Source organism: Lissotriton helveticus, chromosome 8 (genome assembly GCF_964261635.1).
Source record: "Lissotriton helveticus chromosome 8, aLisHel1.1, whole genome shotgun sequence".
In the NCBI taxonomy this organism is placed as follows: domain Eukaryota; kingdom Metazoa; phylum Chordata; class Amphibia; order Caudata; family Salamandridae; genus Lissotriton; species Lissotriton helveticus.
Genome location: NC_136069.1, coordinates 300787908 through 300804797, shown reverse-complemented (window position 1 = coordinate 300804797; position 16890 = coordinate 300787908). Strand labels below are relative to the sequence as shown.

Sequence of the window (16890 nt, the reverse complement as noted above, 5' to 3'; positions counted from 1 at the left end):
AGGAGCCGATTACAATGCAGGTAAGGGGGGTGAAAGCGTCCTGTTAAAACCAGGGGAAAAATAAAACTAAAAATAAAGCAAATGGATACCAGGTTAGCTTAAAAACACCAATAGCGCTGTACTGAAAAGCACGAAGCGTGAAGCAGCGCGCAAATACCTTTTCGGGTATTTGTGTACTCATCAAAGTCATAAGCAATCCTCCCTCCTCCCGGAGCGAATACCAGGCCTATATATGTACCTGTTACCCATACTGTGATAACACTGTTATACGCCCGCCGTCCAAAAGAACTGACCTAACTGTCACATGTGGTGCATGATGGGAGTCAGGGGGTTCCTGGAGGTCTTAAAGGCACGCCACCAATTTTTCCATTTGTTTTCTATGCAGCCTGTCTAGGCTAAATCTGCCTTTATGACCCTGCCTTTTTTACCTTTGAAAATAAAGGTTGTGTGTTTCAAAGCAAAGTCAGGGCAGTTTTCTTATTTACATATATCATATATGGTGACTTATATTGTGGAAGAGGTGTGGCGCCGCGGCCAGGGCGACTGACGCTGGAATCTGGGGACCACGGTTCGATCCCCGGCTCCGGCGGCAGGTTAGCCCAGCACCATGTGACTCTGGGCAATAGCTCGCTTAATCTTCCCGACGGCCCCCCAGCGCCTAGAGACCCTTACGGGTGATTGTGCGCTTTACAAATGTGGACTTTATATTTCTATATTTTGTCAGATGTAAAAGATTTATATGCAATGATGGCAGTTTTGGAGCCTAATTTTGTGTTTTCAGGCTGCATATGTATATGTATATGCATATTATCCATATATATATGGGTATTTTGTGTATATATATATATATATATGTAGATATATGCATATGATTGGCTATTGCTCCGGGGTCCCGCATGTGGGCGGGACTATTCAGTGCTTATGACTTTGATGAGTATACCCCTGGAAGAGAACTAGGATTACAGGTAAGTAACTTATCCTTACGGGGTTTTTATGTTGAACAGGTAGGCGGAGAGTGGCACTTAACATGCTAATGAGACCAGGAGTGGAAGGGGCTGGGTGGTGCCTGACTTCGAGGCTTATTACCTGTCTGCACAGTTTCAATGGCTCAGAAAATGAGTGGGGGGCACTTAAGGGGAATAGAGGAAATGGGCAAAGACTGGATGGCCCTGAGACTACTATCCCAGATCACTTTAAGACTCCTGATCCAAAATCAGTTCTTTCCCACAGAGTTAGCTACTGCTAGGCGATGCTGGCACAGATATCTGAGGCGAGTCAAAATCAGGAGCCCTTTTGCCCCAGAAATTCCATTACTCATGTGCGAGGCCTTGCCGCATGGGGGTAGCTGGCAGAGGCTGACGTACTAGGCGGACCAAGGGTTAGCTACACTGGTAGACATATGAGGAAGGTGCCATGATCCAGTTCAACAATTTGCGAGACCGTTATGACCTACCCACAGGGTATTTCTTTTTGCACTCTGCCCTCACCGCGGCCATACGAAAGCACTGGGGAGGGGGTCTCACTGAACCACCAACGTCATTGGGATGCCAATACGTGGTGATGGTGGCAGGTGATGGTGGCAGGCACATTTAAGGCAGTCGCCTATTTGTACAGGCGTATTACGAGGTAGGCCTTACCCCCCTTATCAGAGCTGCGCCTCTAATGGGAGGAAGACCTGGGAGAAGAAATTCCATAGAAAGCCTTCGGAGAGTTAGTGGACAGGGCTTGGAAAATCACCAGAACTGCGAGATTCCAGCTGGTACGTTTTTACATACTACATAGGGGCATACCTCCCACTGAAAAAAATTAATAAGTACTTTGCGACCCATTCAGCGGCCTGTCCCCGGTCTAATCAAGAAAATGCAGATTTCAAACACATGGTCTGGGATTGCCCAAATTTGGGTAACTTCTGGGAAGAGGTTATAGCTGTGCTAGCAGACACCACCGACAGGGAATTTGAGGCATCGTTCAAACACTGCTTGTTGCATTGGTTCCCGCACACATCCAAAAACAAGGTCACTAGCAAATTTCTAGACATGGGTTACTCCTAGCCTAAAGGGATATTACCATGCACTGGAAAGCAAAACAGGGTCCAAACACGGCCAGATGGAAGAAGGAACTCATTAAGTGGGCAAAAAGTGTGGGAATAATCAGGTTGCAAATAGCTAAAAGGGGAGCGAGAAGGCTTTAGAAACAGCAAGAGCATGGGAAGCTTTAGTTGCGGCACTCAAGAACCCAGCTGCTGAGGAGGAGGAACCAATAGCAGAGCCCCCAGCAGGAATAGGTTAGAATACAGACAACTGAACTAAACAACATGGTCCAAGGGAGGCGATCTCTAGTAATAGCACAGCATTGTCTTCACTAGTTGAGGGATCCTATACGAATGCTTTAGACCTACTGTGTAACTTACAGTGGAGAGGTAACAGATTACAAGCTGGAGATCAGTATACCAGTGGCACACCTGAGGGAACGGCAGGGAGGCGGGAGTGTTTTAGGTAGATGGTTTCAATCCAGATTAAGGACACATACAGGAGATCCAAAATTGAACACTAATAGATGTTTGTTCTGGGGTTTGATCAGGAAGGAGTGGGGAATATGAGAATTGTAGCGGGTACTACCACATTTTACCTACTACTGTTTCAGCTGTACAAAGAATAGGTGAAATATGAACCTGAACAAGAAACATATGATGTATTGATGTCATCTCGAACTGTATGTAAAACCCAATAAAGTTTGTTTAAAAAAAAAAAATCATTCCATTCAAGGAAACTAGTTTGGCTAAGACCATGAACAGCAGTCTCAATGTGTTGGCAGATATGGTGGAAGTCTTGGCACCAGAGGAGAAAGTCATTGATTTCTTCTTTGGTGCTGGATATATTAGTGACCTCTTCTAGTGGGCTCATCTAGCAGAAAAAAAGGCACTGGCACACCTGCTCACACCCAAAGGACGATAGCCAGTCCTTCAAACTGGCTAACATTTCAGTTCTTCTTTTACCTCAACCTTCTTTTTTTAAACTAGTCTTACTCCCCCAGTAAATAGGTTGACAATTTAGGGTAATTAATAAACCCTCCCCCATGCCTCATCAGAGGCTACAAAGTTCCATTGATTTATCTGGCGCTGTGTCCCATCCTCCAGTCAATCCCAGGCACTTTGGAAGCAGAAACTTCAAAACTATTAGGAAATACAATAAACATGCAGCAGTTGCAGGAGGTTTTTCTAAGAAGTCCATAATTCTATCAGTTTATCCATCATTGTCTGAGAAAGCTTTGCTGCTGTTGCTGTCCATTCAGCCAGGAATATTTATTCCAGCAGACTCTGTTATTGTCAGATGTATGATTCCAGATGAGGAAAGGGGGGTGGGGGTGGGGGAGGGAGTGCTTTTTCAAACTGACTAATTTCTGACCAGGCATAGCTGACAGTTGATGTTTCAGTATCTGGAAAACCAAGAATACATTTGTTTCAGCTTTTGCTCGGTCAGAGATACATCATGTGAATTTCCTGTTACAGCAGTTGACACTCATAATAGACATACAGACTGCAGTGGAAATAGAGATACATTTAGTAGGCGATGCCTGCTGGCTTATTCGTTGGGCACCTTCACATATGGCCTTTACACATGCTGCAGTCCAATTTTAAACACATACCCACTGAGGATTCCCCAATTAAGCGGCAGGGCAAATACTTCCACCAAGTACTAGTAGATCTGCAAGAGGCTTCCTTTAATGCTTAAAGCCCTTCATAACCTGAACTTAAACATTCTCTTGATTCCCGAAGGAGACGTTTTAGAAAATACAATTTTGAGAATTTCCTTTCAAGCCTTCCTGAAGCAACAGAAAGAGATGCACACGGTGGATCACAACAATCTAGATCCACCATGACCAAATCTGGATCCCGTGGCTGCTTGAACTGAGAAGTAAGTCTTCAATATCTGATGTACCTTCCCATGAAGGAGTGTCCAGGGGAGAGGAGTTGGCATAACGGCTGGGGCGGTCGACCTTGAATCTGGGGAACTGGATTTGAGTCTTGACAACGACGCTGAACATCCTGTGATTCTGGGCAAACACTTTATCTCCCTGTGCCTAACAAAAATGAATGTGTCTTCATGTAACGCAACTGATGCTATGTAAGTGCTCTGACACCCAATACCTTCGGGTCACGTTGGCGCTATATAAAACTCCGTTAAATTTTTTTTTTTAAATGACTAGCTACCTCTTCAATCCAGGTCCACACCACATCCAATCCATCACATTCACTACTTGAGTTCTAAATTAAAGACTGTTTTTTCTTTAGTACCCTAAATGCTATCTCCCCTTTTACACTATAGGTTAACCACTTATATGAATAAATTGTTTATTTGCTGCCCAGTGATATTCACACTTTTATGAGTGCGTGGAAAAGGTGTGGGGCCGCGGCCAGGGCGACGGACGCTGAGGATCACGGTTCGATCCCTGGCTCCGGCGGCAGGGGTCTGCCCAGCACCATGCGACTCTGGGCAATAGCTCGCTAAATCTTCCCAACGGCCCCCAGCGCCGAGATACCCCTTCGGGGGTGATTTGTGCGCTGTACAAGTACTGTATTTACATTTTATATTTATGACTATGCCCCCCTAGAAAAAGTAACAGTTCATATTACGGCTGAGGCCTGGATGGCACATTTTTCCAGGTTGCATGCTACTGACAACAGGGCTTCTGATGAAGCGCCGATGGCCGACTTCTTTTGCCTAAAACTTGATTTTAGTGAGGAAGAGTTGCTTAAGGCGATTGTTGACAGCTGGTGCAAGAAGGTGCCAGGTCCAGACGATGGGCGCCTCGATTTATTCAGGGGAAAAACGGGATTTGGATCCCTGTCCTCACTTGCTTATTTAATTCTGTGTTGTTTGGGTGTACCTATATCGTGGCACACCTCAATCATCATCCCAATTTTTTAAAACGGTAATGTCCATGATGTAAAGTGCTACTGCCAGATAGCTTGCCTAGACTCTACAGCAAAAATGATTGGGAGAGTAGTCTTTGATCGCCTTCTTGTATGGGTAAATTAAAATAACATTCTATCCCAAACAGGTATGGGTTTAGAAAGGGGCTTGGGACGATTGAACAGTGCTTCAACCGCCATTTTTTTGTGGCAAAATATAAATATGCAAAGGGTGCATCTACACATCTGACGTGTATGGAATCGTGGAGCGCTTTTGATTGTGTATGTAGATCCAAGTTGTGGTCCTTTTTAGAGAGTATGGGTGTTGATGAGTATTTGGTTTCATTCCTGAGATTCCTACATTTTGATATTACCACATCGGTAAGATTTGGTAATGCTGGTGAATGTACAGAACGTTTTAGAGTTAAGCGTGGGGTACATCAAGGATGTGTCCTTGCTCCGATTCCCTTTTTGCTCTATACTAATGACCTGGAAAGAGTATTGGTTTCTGTTGAGCAAAAGGCAATGCCTGTGCTCTTCTATGCACATGATGCGGTTCTTCTGGCAAGGACAGCCAGTGGCCTTAAGTGTTTAATATCTAGTTATGTTCATTTTATGAGAGGACTGGATTTGGAGACAAATCTGAAGAAAATATTTACAGTGATCTGCGGTCCCAGAAATACTAAAACTGTACTATAAATACTGATGTCAAGAAATTAGATGGGGTAAGCTTGTTTTCTTATTTGGGTATGGGCTTTGACGAGAGGTGTACCTGGTCCCCCTGCATCAGCAATAGGATAACTCGTTATACTTTAGCTGTAGGCACTACCTTTTCGCTCGCCATGACAATTGGAAAAAAACCTATTGCCTCAATTTTGGAGACATACAGTTGGAAATGTCTGCCAATTTTAACTTATGGAATGGGTATTTGGTAATGCAAGGATGTGGGTGTCATGCAGTTAGAGGAGAATAGATTTTGTCATCAGCTACTGGGCGTCCCTCCCCTGTCGCGGCATTTTTGCTTGCATCAGAAGTTAGGAATGGAGTACGTGCAGGACACCAGTAATGCTGCCCCTTTGGTTCTCTGGTGCTCATTATGGTCAAATACGGCAGCTGACCTCAGTTGGGCAGTCATTTGAGATTGCCCTTCTTGTGAACGGGGGCTGGCCATTCCTTGGCTAAAATATTTTCCAGCCCTTAGTAGTGCACATTGTTTTGAGCACCTGGAGACTATTATGAAAAATGACAAACTTTGGGTCCAGGATACCTTTGTTAAGCATAGACAGGCCTTTAGGGAACACACGGAAGTGGCTAAACCCACGGTCAGGGACTATTGCATCTTTCAGACTGTGCCAACGATTGCCCCTTTTATTCATTATACGTGGAAAATGTGTATGAAAGAACCTTACTGGCTAGATTCAGGTTAGGTTCCTTTCATTGGTTAATATGCTTTCCGCTCTGCCAATACTCATTAGCCACCATTGGTATTTGCCCATGCGACAAGCATTGTACCCAAACTTTCCAGCATTTATTGTTTTTGTCGATATTATATGCCATTCACAAGGAGGTTTTTTTATTACCTTTTTTGCACAGTCCTACATTTTCAAAGTGTAAGGCTGCTCTAATTTTTTTATTACAACTATATGACCGAGATACATGTTACTTAGTTGCTAGTTAATTTAAGTGCACTTTGGCTCAAAGGAGTATGTTGTTTAAAATGTTTACTGTACAGAGAGCCACTTGTATTATGAATTTTTGGTTCTTTGTTATGATGTCAGTTATGAATTAATGCACTTTATCTCTCTTATAGCGCTTGTTAGGGGTTGCAAGCTTAACTGAACAACACAGTGTTATTCTTTTATTGATTTTTAGATCTTTTACTTCTTTGAATGCAGTCGTTCATTAATTTTATTGTAGATGTTTTAAATATTCCTACTTATTTTCTTTTCATGTGTTTGTCTCTCTTTGTGTATCTTTTATGATCTACTTTTGGTTGATCGAATAAAGATACAGACGTAAGACTAAGCAAATATTAAAAAGAGTTAAATGATAGATCTTGTATACTATTTCTAACTACACCATTAATGATAACTATTTGTAAAGAGGTGTGTATATTATATTGTAAATAATCATTAAGTTAACAAGTGAATCAACTAAAACAAAAATTTACATTTTAATTGTCCGATTCCAGAGCCCAGCAAATGTTTTAAAAAATCAAACCACATCTGCTGCAGATACATCAGAAAAGAACACAAAAATGACATGCAGGGTGCCTTCACCAACAAAAGGTATTACTTTTATGTCCTATTTATTTCTACTAGATTAGCAATTCTTCATTCATAGTGATGCAAGCATATATTTGAGTAGTATATCTTTGTGTACTTTTCAGCATTTCCTCCAGTAGTTTTTTGGGTTATATATTTTCTGTCTAAACGCATTCACTACTTGGGTGTTGCTCAACTACATAAAAGAATCCTGTGCATATGTCATAATAACGCATTGGGAACACCATTATATGAGTCTCCATATCTCATTAGCACAGGTGTCACTGGGTATAATGCATGGCATCTGTAAATTAGGTGAGACATTTGGACAAAAAGGTGTTGGCCTTGAATTTATATATTAATATTACTGTTTTTATCATGATGAAAGTGTTTCTTAGTGGTTTAGAAATCCAAAAGATATATTAGCACATGTTGTGTCCAAGATAGTGGAGTAGACTCAAGATATTATAATATCACAGATGACCAGTACGATTGATGGAATGGGGTCTGAAGAAAACCAAAAGTATGTAACAGTTAAAAATCTACCTGTATAATAATTTAATTGTGAAACCATTCTCTTGTCTACGGTTTGGAGAGCATTCTTACATTGTTAAATTAGAGGTTTGGGTCGGGGACAATCGATATTTGCCCGGCGGTATTGCCTCTGTGACCCTCGAATTATTTAATAAATGAAGAGGCAGGCGCTGGAGACTGGAAAGCAGGAAACAAGGTTTTTATTCTCTCCGGAGGAGAACACAGCAAAACGGACAGCAGGTATCGTTCTGAGGTGCTCTAACTTATGTTTGAGGCCTGGCCCCTTATATACAGTGTCTGCGGTTTTTATTACAGTTTACATACTCATGATAAAGCTTTGATGTACGGAAAGACATTCCCGGAACCCCCCCCCCCCTCCGGGCCCGTTCCCACACATATTTACAGTAGAGGTCCCCATCCTGGTCACAACAGGTGATGAGTATCGCGCAGCTGGATATTCCGTCAATTCATGGAATGCGGGGTTCGATCGGATCTCATGGGGTGGGGGCTTTGATCAACCAGGGGATCCCTTGATGGGGGAAGCTTTCTATTGTACGGGGAGGGGCAAGGAACAGTATCGGCAGAGCTGGGTGTCGGCCTGGGAACGAGGAAGACAAACGGGCACACAGGGAAAAGGGGGTTTGCATCTAAGGGCCGGGGATCATGAAAGGGAAGAAGGGAGGTGTCGCGCTGGGAACAGGATGAGGGCCTGGGGCAGAGCAGCGCTGAAGAGGGGTTTATGATTCAAGGCAGGTGCAAGCAAGGGGGGGTTGGTCAGCGTGCGGGCTTGGTGAGGGTGAAGGGCTATGTCAGGGGCCAGCGGCATGCAAGAGGGTTCGTTCTGATCAGGGCATCTTAAAATGGCGGGTGCGCACGACAAAAGTGTGGCATCAGGGGAAGAGGCAAGATGGCGCAGATAATGTTCACCAAACCGTACTAATTTTCAACAGTCCTCCCTTTAACATATTCAAGACATCTTGCTGGTTCATTTTCTACTCGGTTCTATTGTGGTGGGCATGAGAAAGAAAACGGTAGGAACCCTAGATGAAAGAGTTGTAAACAATACATTTTGAGATTTCTAGTTTTTAGGAGGCGGACCTATTGGATAAACTTTGATACACTTGGTTAGCAGGAAAGTCAAAGTAATGCAATGCAGAGCAGTGAGTACATTTCATAAGGCGAACTGATGGATTGTTACATAATCAATACAGTGTTGGCTGGGAGAGAAACGAGACGTGGCAGAAATGATCGGGAATGTTCGAGGTTTAGTAAGCTTTCAGCAATTCTTCGTCTTCCGTTGGCACTGTGGAGCACCGGCGGTGGAGCTACGAGTCCAGCTCTATTCTAAGTCCCGTGTTGCAGGGCACGACCCTTTCCTCGCGTTTCTGGTCAGAAAAAGGGTCTTTCTCGCCCGGTGTCCTTTGGGATCAATAGTCAAAAGTTCAGGTGGAAGAAGAGTGTACAAAATAGTCCATAGGGTAGGTCGGAGAAAAAGGGGGATGGAGCAAGGCCAAATCAGGAACAAACTAGGGGAACGAGAGACTTCAGATAGGCGGGCTCATGACCGAGTCTAGAGAGCGGGGACCTTTCGGCACACATTCGAACATAGAGCGGGGGCATCAGGTTAGCCCTTTCTTCTCACTTTGTTGGAGGTAGTGCCTCGTCCTGTAGCTCTGTTCTGTCGCGGTCTCGCCTTGGCCCATGTCACAGACGTTCCATAGTCCGTAGTCAGGCCACGTGCTCCCACATCCGGTCCTTCTTTCCTCCAACAGCCGTACCCTTGAAGGAGTTTGAAAAGACAGTTTTTAGAGATTTGGTAGAGGAAAGTAACCACATAAGTCTATTTCTCTCCCAGCTCCAGGCAAATGAAGATAGGAACGTTCGCTATACATATAAATGATCGATGGTGGACCTGCTGGGTTTACTATGGCTTTCCTTCACAACTGTTTAATATAGTCAAGACAGGTCATCTGATGGGGGCCCACCTCTGTAATGTAAGCCGGGCAATGCTAATAAAAAGTGGTGTGAGCTAACCGCATGGTACTAATAGGCTTCTCGCTGAGGGACGAACATAGGCTAAACATTTTTATTTTTTTTTTTATATCATCAATGCATCCTGCCCTTTAACTAAACATTTTCACTTTCGACAAGGCTCAGTGTAATGGTTTTCTTTGCTCCGGTCTAATTTTTAACTTTGCAAAACATCATTCTGGTCCCTATGCAGCCTCTCGCGGCCGGATTACTAAATTAGAGAAGACAGGGGTCTCATCGGAAGACACCTAGGTACATAGAAAACGTTGATGGGGGGTGGGGCAACTGAACGCAATACTGGGAGCGTCCTGAGAAGATGGGGGGGTTTCGGTTACCTTTATGGTTTTGGGTATCGCGACAATTTGGGACGGGGAGGGGCGCGTTATCTGAGGCACTTTTATTCCATAGTAGTAGCCGCTGACATGTAGTTCCCTCATTTCGGGTCAGATTTAGGGAACCTCAGTCAGCTTACCTGTCCTTTCCTTTATGACCAATTCTCGATTTCATCAAAATATTTCCGGAAAGGAGAGGTGGTGACACAGTATTAGGGTGATTTTATTAAAGACAAGTTTTGAGCAAATACCAGCGGTATTTGAAGCCAATTGGGTGGTGTGCTAGGGGTGGCAGTCTGTCAATTTCGGGGCTAATCGCTCGGAAGAGTGGGAGTGTGAAAGAGAGAGAGAGAGAGAGTGAGAGAGAGAGAGAGAGAGAGAGAGAGAGAGAGAGAGAGAGAGAGAGAGAGTGCAACGGCAGGCTAAATAGTACACGTGCGACAGAGAGAATGGCAGTGTATTTAAGGAAGGCTATTTAGTGCATTACACAGTAAAGGACATTTACGGGTCTGCGTTAGAATCTTGAAATCATGCAGTTTGAGCATTAGACAGGGTAGAGGGGACATGCTTCGAGAAAAAGGAAAAAGAAAAGGGAAGTACCATTGTGTCGCACTTTCTTGCATTCTCGGTCCTTCGACCCGTTGAGTCAATGCTTCAGTCACACATGCACATTCTCTCATAGCTTTGATTCATCCGTGACATAGGTTCATTCGCGCAGCCTGGGTTAAGAGTGATCACTTTTCATCAGCTCATACTAGTTCTACAGGTTTGTTTGCTACGTGAGTAGTTTGCAGGCGTGCTTAGGTGCCACCTTGCAGCGCTGGTCTGTTTCGTGTATTAGACATGGCAAGGCTTCAGATCTTCGCCATACCTTGGTTGCGGCCCCTGATGTACCCTGTAGAGGGAGGGAAAAAGAGGGGAAGGGAGGGGGACAACATTCGCGCACATCCAATACATGGATTCGAAAGTCCTTTACTTACCTCATACTCGTCTTTCCCCCTCGGGGTAGAATCCCCGGGGGTATCGTTTCTGGAGTCGGGGGGGGGGGGGCAGTGTGTCCTTATAGGTCGTGTGCGGGGAAACGTGAAAAGGGAACCAGAGGTGTCTAGTCGAAAGATGTATCTCACTATCGGGATCCTTAAACCTCCTTCAACGCTGTGACGTTCTAAGGTTCTTCGGTTCTTGGGTCAGCTCTGTTCCCTAATACCTTTGAACGTCGTACTTTATAACATTTACATCGTTTTATTTTACCCTTCTTTTACATTCCCTCATTTATACCGTTCGTTTTACCCATCCTTGGAAGTCGACGTCTTCCTCCATGCGAGAGTTCATGAGTCAGTCGCGTACTTTGAAGGCAGAGTGTCGTGTTGTCGATCCGATCCGTCCTCCAGGGCTGGGCAGCCATCTTCTTAATAACCTTAAAGAGAGAGCATAGTAGGGTGCACAGAAAAGAACTCTCCCGCCCATCCCACATTTTAAATAAAGCAAGCAATACCCGTTCATCATTTTGGAAAAAAGGACCTTTATTTTTGCGAGATCATAGTATGTGGATTCATAAGGGTGCAGTCGTATTTGGCCGGGCACGGCAATGGCTAAAGTGCGTACAGTGGGGGGTGTTGTTTGGCAGCAATAAAAAACATCTGAAAGTTTTAGCAATTCATTTGTAGCAAACCAGAACGTCTATCAGTTGGCCGGGGGGTTCGGGGGCGTTTATTTCATAATTTAGAAGCATAGTCATACTAGTTGCAATCAGATTTCCTATATGCATACCGTGCGCGTGCATCATAAGCGAGGATATACATCGGCTATAAAAATATAATACATTGTACATTTATAATCATCATTTTTAACGCGATCCTTTTACATGTTCCTCGAGTGAGCTCTCCGTTCTTCTCGTCAAGTGTACAAAGGGTCATATATGTATCAGAACATTAAGTTTGTATAGTGAAAAGGGACACCACGAGGTGTTCGTAAGTTCCTATTGATACCGGCGCCATTTTGGGCGGGGCCGGGTTAGTCCGGAAGTAGCATCAGGGAAAAATGTTTCCTACAACCGGCAGTTGGACCAGAGTCCTTTTCGGCAGTTCTAGAATTCATGCTAACAGAAGGAGTGGCAATGTCATGTTTATTTCGTTGGCGATCAAGGCAGTTGCCCCTTACCGGAGGCCTGCAGTGGCCGAGGGCTCCTTCGGGGACCTTTGTAGAATCTTCAAGGCTGTGGAGATGTTGTCGGAGGTGGGGGCTCGTGCTCCGGTGGGCGAGCCACCGAGTTATCGGCGCGGCACGAGTATCGGTGCAGTCATTGCAGGTTCGGTGTTCCGAAAATATGGGCACCATTGCACGTTCGGTGCTGCGCAAGTATTGGGGCACCATCGCCTGGTTGGGGGTGTTCGGCGTTGGGCCGGGGGCTGGGAGACCTCCTATCCGTGGAGGTGGGAGAGGCTCGTCCGCGTCGCCTCTCCCTCCCAGCCCAACTTGGACAAATTGTTGCGGAGGTACGTGCAGGACATCCCGCCGTCCAGAGCTGCTGCGGCTGTTATGGAAGGGAAAAGAAAGAGGTGTCTCGTTCTTCTCTGGACATGTGGCGGGACTACCTGAGACTATCCAGGCCCGTTGCGGCTGGCCGAGGAGACATGTGGCGGGACTACCTGTAACTGCCCAGGCCGCTGGCCCCTTCCTCTCCTCCGGCTCCCCAATACGTTAAGATTTCCTGACCAAGAGTTGGCAGCAAGGCCCGCCTTATATGGGTTGCCGCCGGTTGGGCGTAGCCGTAACCCTACCCTGCTTTGGAAGGTTCCAGAAGGTGGGGGGGCGAATGTTCGGTTGATTTTCAAGTTCTACAGTTTACCGTTCTTGTTTTTCTAGCGTTATTGTGTTTTTCTTTGCCTGTTATGTTAAAATAAAAGTTCGTGTTTATCAGTGGCTTACTGATTTCGTTTCCCATTTCTTTCTTTCCAGGTTGTTTTATGCTAAAATTTCTATTAACATAGTTTATGTAACATGGAAGCACGTGCAGGGGGATGACGCAGATTTACGTACACATAAACTCAGACGGGGGGGGTAATAGAAAAGTATGACACACAAGATCCAAAGACAAACATAAAACAGTGATTATTTGGCCAAAATTATCTTTTTCCGTCTGTTAATTTAGAGCTAGGCTGGGTTCCCGTTTTTATATTGTCCGACCTAGGAAAACTCGAACATGTCGCTGAAATCGTTCTGGCGGAACCTGTGCCATCGGGCATAATCAAACGCGGTGGTTCTGTCTGGTCTGTCCGGGCGAGTCGGATTTTTCTTTGTCTCGCGCTTTTTCTCATTCTGCTGGCATGTCATTCCTGTCGGCCCTTTGCCCTTACTCACGCTCAGTAGAGTCGGGCATTGGGCTTTCCAGTGTCCGACATATCTACAAAAAGCGCATTGGTCTTGCCCTAAGTCTGGCCGTCTTTTGCGTTGCGTCGGGGGATAACTTTTGGGTCGTGGTGTCCCGGGGTTGTCCTGTCGGTATATTTCTCTACCTGGTTTGTCCTCGTCTTTTCTCTGTCGTTGCATAGCCTCTCTGCGCCACATACCGAGACTGTCGAGCATAATAGGCGTTGTCTTATTATTGCGAAGGGCTATTTCCAACGTTTCTATTTTATCAAGGTCAAAGGATCCTGCCAGTGGCCACTGTTTGTCTTGACTTTCTTTGGTATACCTGTGCCACAATTTATTATAGGCTATGGTAACTAATCCATAGTTTATGAACATGTCCTTATTAGGGGTGCCTTCTAGTGGAGCTATATGGTCCACCTCTAATACACGGTCCGGGCTGAACCAATTATCAATCAGTGGGGAGAAGACAGACATGACGGCTCGTAACGAGGGACTAAAAAGTCAGCACTGCCTATCTTATCACTAGGTGCAAAGACTAGACAGAATATTCCTATTCTACGTTGTTTGCAGGCAGTGAATACCTCATGAACAAAAAGTAACAAATAACGAGGAACAATCAAACAATCAATAAATAAATAAGATAGAGTAAGATCAATGGGGAGAGTAAGTAGGGCGCCAAAAGTCTGCGTCCTCTACCCTTTCACTATCCGCAAAGAGGAATCTGTTGTTTCCGGTTTGTAGACAGAGAATCTCCAGAAGACAATCTGCGAACAGTAGTTCGGGGTCAAAGAACCCAGTTAATCAGTGAGGGAGAGGGAGTCTCCCAAAAACCGTTAAGAAATAATAGAGTCAGTGGGGGAGAAAAATAGGCGCGACGGTTACGTTACCTATCCTTCACTGTTTGCAAAAGAGAAGGAGCCTACTGTTTCTCCGTGTGCAGACAGTGAATCTCCAAATAGGTCAAACAAAGAGTAATACTAGTATATTTTTTTTAAACAATCAAGCAATCAATTATTTTCGCAATCCGTCGTGTTTACACGACCTTACCCGGACCGTATGGACAGTTTCTTGTCTTCCGAATCCAGCGCCCGTTCGTCCTCTTTTTCTCGTATTTCTCACGGCACTCCTAATGGTCCCCAGTCAGGACCGTAGATCACTCGAGAGAGGTCTGTTCGGAACTAGTGAAGTTCGGATGATCGGCTGCCAGACGAGGGTCTATTGGGCAAGAGCTCTCCCGATCGTTGCAGTCATTCACTCTGTCGTCGGGACCTCTCCCACTGGATCCACGAGTCGCTGATGGGCCCCACGCTTGGGACGCCAATTGTTAAATTAGAGGTTTGGGTCGGGGACAATCGATATTTGCCCGGCGGTATTGCCTCTGTGACCCTCGAATTATTTAATAAATGAAGAGGCAGGCGCTGGAGACTGGAAAGCAGGAAACAAGGTTTTTATTCTCTCCGGAGGAGAACACAGCAAAACGGACAGCAGGTATCGTTCTGAGGTGCTCTAACTTATGTTTGAGGCCTGGCCCCTTATATACAGTGTCTGCGGTTTTTATTACAGTTTACATACTCATGATAAAGCTTTGATGTACGGAAAGACATTCCCGGACCCCCCCCCCCCCCCCCCCCCCCCCCTCCGGGCCCGTTCCCACACATATTTACAGTAGAGGTCCCCATCCTGGTCACAACAGGTGATGAGTATCGCGCAGCTGGATATTCCGTCAATTCATGGAATGCGGGGTTCGATCGGATCTCATGGGGTGGGGGCTTTGATCAACCAGGGGATCCCTTGATGGGGGAAGCTTTCTATTGTACGGGGAGGGGCAAGGAACAGTATCGGCAGAGCTGGGTGTCGGCCTGGGAACGAGGAAGACAAACGGGCACACAGGGAAAAGGGGGTTTGCATCTAAGGGCCGGGGATCATGAAAGGGAAGAAGGGAGGTGTCGCGCTGGGAACAGGATGAGGGCCTGGGGCAGAGCAGCGCTGAAGAGGGGTTTATGATTCAAGGCAGGTGCAAGCAAGGGGGGGTTGGTCAGCGTGCGGGCTTGGTGAGGGTGAAGGGCTATGTCAGGGGCCAGCGGCATGCAAGAGGGTTCGTTCTGATCAGGGCATCTTAAAATGGCGGGTGCGCACGACAAAAGTGTGGCATCAGGGGAAGAGGCAAGATGGCGCAGATAATGTTCACCAAACCGTACTAATTTTCAACAACATTCTTTTTTTTGGGGAGGTTTATATAGCGCAAACTAGACTATAGATATCAGGTATCAAGCGCTTTACATAGCACATGTTTCGTTACACAAGGACACCACATTCCTTTTTCTTAGTCACGGGGAGATTCAGTGATTTGCCCAGAATCACAGGAGGTTGAGCGTCGTGGGCGAAACTTGAACCCGGTTCCCCAGCTTTGACGTCGACCGCTGTAGCCGTAAGGCTACATTCTTGAAAATGTTTTAGGAAATAATTACCATACTGCATTAGGATGCTAGAAAAAATCACCCCTTGCTGTGCTTTTTGCGGTCTATTGCTCAAATAAAGAACACCATTTAGTTTAAACATTTCAGTGCTACCAACTGTGGTAAATAAATAAATAATACCTCTCTTTTTGACTAGACATATATCATAACAGATAGCTCAATAAATAAGAGTCAAGATTCGAGGTAGTAGGAGTTTTGCAGGTTTAATACAGCATAAGGACAGGAACAGGACAACCTGCATAGGAATAGGATGACAGGGCCCAGCAGCTGCTGGGGCTGGATCTGGGATGAGCGCGCTCTGGCTTTTAATAACAATACATGAGCATATATACATAACGCAAACACATAGCATTACATTGCAGTAGGCGTAGCAGTGGGTGGAGCAGAAGGTGTGACGCGTAGCAGTCGCGAAAGATAAGGGCGAAAGTAGGTGTAACTGGGCGTATACATAGACATGTGATGCAAACGTAACAGAATATGTCATGAATGGGGCGGAAACCATGGAGGGGGCTACCTAAGGAGCCGGGACCTCTAACCTGATGGTGCGCGCAAACTAGCAATGACGTATCACTAGGAGAAGCTGGGGGCTATGAACTCTGTGCTAGGAGCAGAGACTGGAGTCTGGAGAGTCAGGGCGACATGTACCTAAACAGTATCTAGTATCTGATGTTTAGAGAACATGTTGATATAAACTAGAAGTTAGGAGGGGAAAGGCTAACTTGATTCTAAGACTGGACCATGCATTATTCTACATGTAGTGCGTGATGAAGAATATTAAATGACCATTAAATGCAGTATTTCTCTAACGTGGAGACATGAAGGCTAGACAATGACGGAAACTATTGATGCAGTTCAGTAGCTTAGGAATGCAGAGAAGGAGGACTGAACTGATAACTGGAACTATAACATACTTTTGGCAGACTCAGAGACTGAGCCAGGCTGGGCCGGGCACTGCGAGGCAGGAAGTA

The 16890-nt window shown here is 45.4% G+C and overlaps 1 protein-coding gene across 2 annotated transcripts in view; it reads left to right on the top strand.

Annotated features, from left to right (window-relative positions):
* The window catches only part of CPAP (centrosome assembly and centriole elongation protein), a 442941-nt gene that overhangs the window by 191385 nt on the left and 234666 nt on the right, over positions 1-16890 (top strand). For both annotated transcript variants that reach the window (XM_078657064.1, XM_078657065.1), the window contains exon 11: positions 7104-7200. In XM_078657064.1, coding sequence (XP_078513190.1) covers positions 7104-7200 — 97 coding nt within the window. The remainder of the gene's footprint in view (positions 1-7103; positions 7201-16890) is intronic.